At 32.8% G+C, this 5,734-nt stretch overlaps 1 protein-coding gene across 1 annotated transcript in view; it reads left to right on the forward strand.

The window, feature by feature from the left end:
- Positions 1-4,208, forward strand: part of HELRODRAFT_71060 (hypothetical protein) — a gene marked incomplete at both ends in the record, with an annotated part of 4,636 nt that extends 428 nt beyond the window's left edge. Inside the window, 6 exons of the mRNA XM_009032961.1 lie at positions 1-36; positions 259-380; positions 1,356-1,448; positions 2,018-2,132; positions 3,865-3,974; positions 4,068-4,208. The exon at positions 1-36 is cut by the window's left edge and continues 165 nt beyond it. Of these exons, the coding sequence (XP_009031209.1) occupies positions 1-36; positions 259-380; positions 1,356-1,448; positions 2,018-2,132; positions 3,865-3,974; positions 4,068-4,208 (617 nt within the window). The remainder of the gene's footprint in view (positions 37-258; positions 381-1,355; positions 1,449-2,017; positions 2,133-3,864; positions 3,975-4,067) is intronic.
- Between the last annotated feature and the right edge of the window lie 1,526 nt (positions 4,209-5,734).

The raw sequence follows: 5,734 nt of genomic DNA on the forward strand, positions 1-5,734 counted from the left end.
CTGTGCAAGTTGAACTGTCTGAATCAGCCACTTCATGTCAGTTTTGCCATCTTATTAGTGCTCTATTTTTAAACATTGCAAAGTTCTTTTGTTCATTTTATTATCCGTTATCACTATTTTTCTAAATATTTGCTGCTAACTTTATTCAACCAATAAAATTATTTTAAATTTTCTCACACTTCATTCTTAATCTGATGACGAAAGATTTCAGGTTGAATGATGTTTAAATGAAATTTTTAAAAATTCTCACGGACGCAGCGTTCTCGGGAGGACCGGCTGAAGATCGAACTTACAACTTGAAGCAGTTCCACTTCCACTGGGGTAGCAAGGATGGTGTTGGGTCGGAACATAAAGTTAATGGAAAGTCATATTCTGCTGAGGTAAGTCTCATTTCGTCGAGTACTACCACTGGGTACTACTACGTTTGAGTTAATACTACTGCTACTACTACTAACCACCAGCATGACTCTACGTTGAATAAATAGATCGGCGAGTTAGCTGAGTCGATAGAGGTGCCATGTTTCGCTTTGTTATTACGCGAAGGCCTAATTTGAATACTGTCTGTTCGAAACTTACACTCATGTGCGTATGAAGCGGTGCTTGCGCGTGCGTATAAAATGCACGTCGTGTGGTGTGGCGTGGTGTGGATATTAGGGTCTTTGTGGCACAAAAGTTTAATTTTAAATATAGAAAGACGTGTAAGCAGTGTTGCACTTCTCAGAGCTGCATGATAAAGAACAAAAAAACTTCTACATTTGCTTCGTTAGGAACTTTAGTTTGTATACTTGACTGGTAAGTTTTTTAAAACCGAATTAATTAGTTGCAGCCTGGATAATTATTTCGTTATTGTTCGTATTTCGTTTATTAAAAATTCTTCATATGCTCTTTTCAATTGATAGACGATTTATTTAATAGACTTAGGATTGAGACTTCTGTCTTTTGCTTCGCATTGTATGCAATTAAATAAATTGAATCGAAATCTGCGTTTTCTTCCAAGAAAAGGTTTTAATTACCCTTATTAACGAAGCATTATTTCATAAAAATCAATTGACATGTGGGTAATAACAACAACAAATAGTAGAAAGTTAATAACATTAACATCAGTTTTTAAAAAGTTTAAAAATTACAAAAGAAAAAACTGAAAAACGATAGTATCAGTGAATGAGAAATTATTAATTAGAAATGATTTGATTGACATTCATGTCTCCATCCACATCAACAACATTAATAATTACAACAACCACAATATACGACGACATCCACAATGACCACAACAACATCCACAATGACCACAACAACAACATCAACAATGACGTCATCAACAACAATGACTTCATCAACGACAATGACATTAGTTGCACCTGGTGCACTGGAATTCAAAGTACGATTCATTTGAAGATGCTCTGCAAGAGGAGGATGGTCTCATGGTTCTTACAATGTTTATCAATGTTAGTTTGTATTGTATGTATGTTTGTATGTATTTATTTATTTATGTATGTTTGTATGTATCTATATATCTATATATGTATGTAAGGTGTGTGTGTATGTATGTCTGTATGTACGTGCGTACGTACGTATGTATGTATATTTGTTTGTATGTTTGTATTGTATGTTTCTGCTTCTATGTTGGTTTGTCTGTGTATGTTTATTTTTCTGTCTTTTTGTATATCTGTCTATCTTTTTATGTTATTTTGTGTTTGTTTGCTTGTCTGTCTCTCTGTCCGTCTGTTTATATGTATGTCTGCTGTTTGTTTGTATTTCTTCCGTGTGTCTATCTGTGATTGTGGTTGTATACTTACTTTTTTGTGTTTGTACTTATGATTGTTTGTTAATGTGTTTGTCTGTCTGTATGTATATGATGTAAAATTTTTTTTATTTGATCAATTTTAAGCATGCCTGCTCATACAACTGTGTTACAAAAATGTCTTACTTCAGAGCTCAACGACACGCTTTTGAATACAGTAATTATATTAATTAATCATAATTAAAATGAATATTCCACATTTATTATAATTAGATTGGTGATGAGCATGAAGAGATATCAAAGTTGACGAATTTGTTTGAGAATATCACCTTTCCGGACGACAAAGAGATACTTCCGGATGGATTCGATTTCAACAAACTTCTACCTGGTCTGTTTGATTATTCCTTTAGTTTGGTTTGTTTAGTTTGTTAATTTTTTTAAACTTACTAGATTAGTTTAGTTAGTTTAATTTTTTGAACTTGTTTGTTTGGGTTAAGTTGTTGCTTGATTTATATGATAGGTGTAAATTGTTTTAATTCGTTTAACTTGTACGATTTTTTTGTTTAACTTGTTTGTTTAACTTGTTTGTTTAATCTGTATGTTTAATTTGTTTGTTCAATTTGTTCATTTGGTTAATTTTCGACTGTTGTATTGTTGTGCTGTTGTGTACTTAAACGCCGGTCATAACTGTTGTTGTTTTGTGTGATGTGCAGTTTTGTTAGTTTGTTGTTATGGTTGTCGGTGCATCGGATGATTTTCATGCCTACCTCCGTCACTTCATAATGCTATTTTTTTCCTGCTCCTGTTTAATGTTGCCCTCCGCTCTAGTGCTAAAAAAAATGCCAAATGCCAGGCTGTTAAAAAAAAGAACATTTTTTTGAGTTTACTTCAAAAAAAGAGACCTTGCTATGGCTTCCAACGAAAACAACATTAGAACATCCAAGTATAATAGCACACACGCACGCACATTTATACAAACGCGTACACACACACACACATATATATATATATATATTTATTTTTTAATATTCTATAAATTATACCGAATGTTTGGCGTTAATATGTTTGTAGTTCGTTTCTCGAATTTCTGTGATCAACCGACGTAATCTAACAATCGAACAAGATCGCGAGCAGCGACTGTTCCATCTCTCTCGAGAATTAGAAGTTAAAAGGAAGGTAGTTCAAGACTTGTCAAACGAACTACAAACATTTTAAAGCCAAACATTCGGTAGAATTTATAGAATATTTTAAAAATTATGGTCAATTACCAACATATATTTATTTATATACATACATATATATATATATATATATATATATATATATATATATATATATATATATATACGCGCACATGCACACATTTTCATGCAAACAAAAACACACATATTTGTGTAAATATGCAATGTAAATATACAGTCATTTTGAACACACCACATAATCTCATGTTCAGGCATTCGATGAAAGCACGTACTCAGACGCATGCATTTCATTTCAAATGCATTTCAAACGTGCATATGTACACATCCACATACACACATTTACGTACATATGCGCGCACACATATACAAACATAGATACATACATACATACATACATACATACATACATACATACATACATACATACATACATACATACATACATACATACATACATACATACATACATGTCAGATCAGGTGACAGCAGGGAACTGTTTTTTGCAACCAACCACATTTCGTGCTTGTTGCAGCGGTTCCTGCGTGTCTGTGTGCTTGAAAATATCCAACTGAATGCCGACATGTGCAATTAACGACAAATCAAAGTGTTAATCCATTTGTTACTTGATGTTTGACGGTTCAGTGTCACTCATCATGTTTTGGTTTTAACATACATACATACATACACACACACACACACACACACACACACACACACACACACACACACACACACACACACACACACATACACACACACACACACACACACATACATACATACATACATACATACATACACACATACACACACACACACACACACACACACACACATACATACATACATACATACATACATACATATAAAACACACACACACACACACACACGCATACATGAACCATTGTTACTGCAGAGAACACAGATGAGTACTGGACGTATAAAGGTTCGCTGACCACACCTCCGTGTCTCGAAGTCGTACAATTCGTCATCTTCAAGGAGCCTATTGAAATTTCTTCCGATCAGGTTTGTTTAGTTGTTTTGATTCTCAGAAGTTTTGTTTAGATCCGCTTGTCTGTCGTTGTTTCTCACCATTTCACGTAATCATCGATACAACAGATTGAGGCATTCCGTTCGCTGAAGTCCAGTCCGGCCAACAGGGAAACCGACGACCCTAGCTCCAATGACAACAAACTCGTCGACAACTACAGACCCGTCATGCCCCTTGGAAACCGGGTCATCTATGCATCCTTCCAATAAATTTTTCGTTTATTCATTCATTCATTCATTCATTCATCCATTCATCCATCCATCCATTCATTCATACATTCATTCATTCATCTACCCATTCATTCATCCTCTTTACCTATCTAATAATTATGTCTATTTCTTTTTCCATTAATATTATTCCATCATTTGGCGGGTTGTTTTGATTGATTGATTATTTCATAGGTTCATTATACTGACATTTAATTTTTGCTGTCACCAATTTAATTCCTTCATGTTCAGCTTCAAAAATTGAAGTGGGGTTGGTTAGATTTAGGACGTAACTGTGTATTCAAAACAGTAGATTGGGTCAAAAATGGCGTTACCTGTATCTTTATGGCCCAGATACTTTTTCATTCAAGCAGCGCCCAGATGATACACTATCAGATATAGATACTAATGAGGGGGTTCGAAAAGGTGGGCGATATAAAAAACAAAACAAATTAAAAAGATAGATAGATAATTTTTCAAATTTCAAAAATTAACTTACCGTAACATAGAAATATAAAACTTTTTTGTTTAAATATTAGATGAAAAGATGGAAAGATATTAGTTTGAGCATTTCATTTTTATATCTTAAGGTAGAGACATCAATAGATAGTGAGGATATCATACGCATACGCATTTTTCATCTCGTATCATAGTAGCTAATCATTTTCTCCATACATCTAGTTATACAGTATGGCTATATCATAAGCTAGTCTCGGTGAAGTTCTGTAATCCGTGTGGTTTAATAACAATAATTAGACTCTCCGGTTTATATATTTCAATTTTACTTAACTTGCAAATATTGATATTTTAATTTCTCCACATTCATATAATATAAATATAAACTTCTTTCAAAGCAATAGTTTATAGAACGTACGTTTAAGCTTTAAATGTAATTGTTAAACTTGAACATTCACTCTGAAACAAACCATGGCCAGTCACCGATATTTAACTTGATCATAGTCATCCTGTCTTCTATTCTTTTTTTTGTTAATTTTTTAGAAGCAAATAAAAGTATCGTATCGTCAGATCACACCACTAACGCTAGGATTATGTACCTTCAACATTCATGTCTATATCAGTTACCACAAATATAATTTATTTTAAATATTAAAAAATAGTTATATGATAAAAAAAAGGATTGCATATATCAATGTTATAATTACCATATCACAACAACTCCTTCAATATATACGCTGCTATTTAAGAATAATTTTTATACGTACGTAAAATACTGCAACTTTGTCGTTAATTAATAACGTAAGCAAATAATACACACACACACACACACACACACACACACACACACACACACACACACACACACACACACATATATATATATATATATATGTGTGTATATATATATATATATATATATAATTTTGTTATTTGTGTCATCTCCATTTATTCAGAGATTATTACATAATTTTATTTGTTTGTACATCTACTGTTGATTTAGTTTACGTAACGATTGGATGTGATGTTCAATCAATCAATCATTCAATCATTCATTCCAATTTTTCAAATTC

This window comes from Helobdella robusta, assembly GCF_000326865.2.
Source record: "Helobdella robusta unplaced genomic scaffold HELROscaffold_9, whole genome shotgun sequence".
Taxonomy (NCBI): Eukaryota; Metazoa; Annelida; class Clitellata; order Rhynchobdellida; family Glossiphoniidae; genus Helobdella; species Helobdella robusta.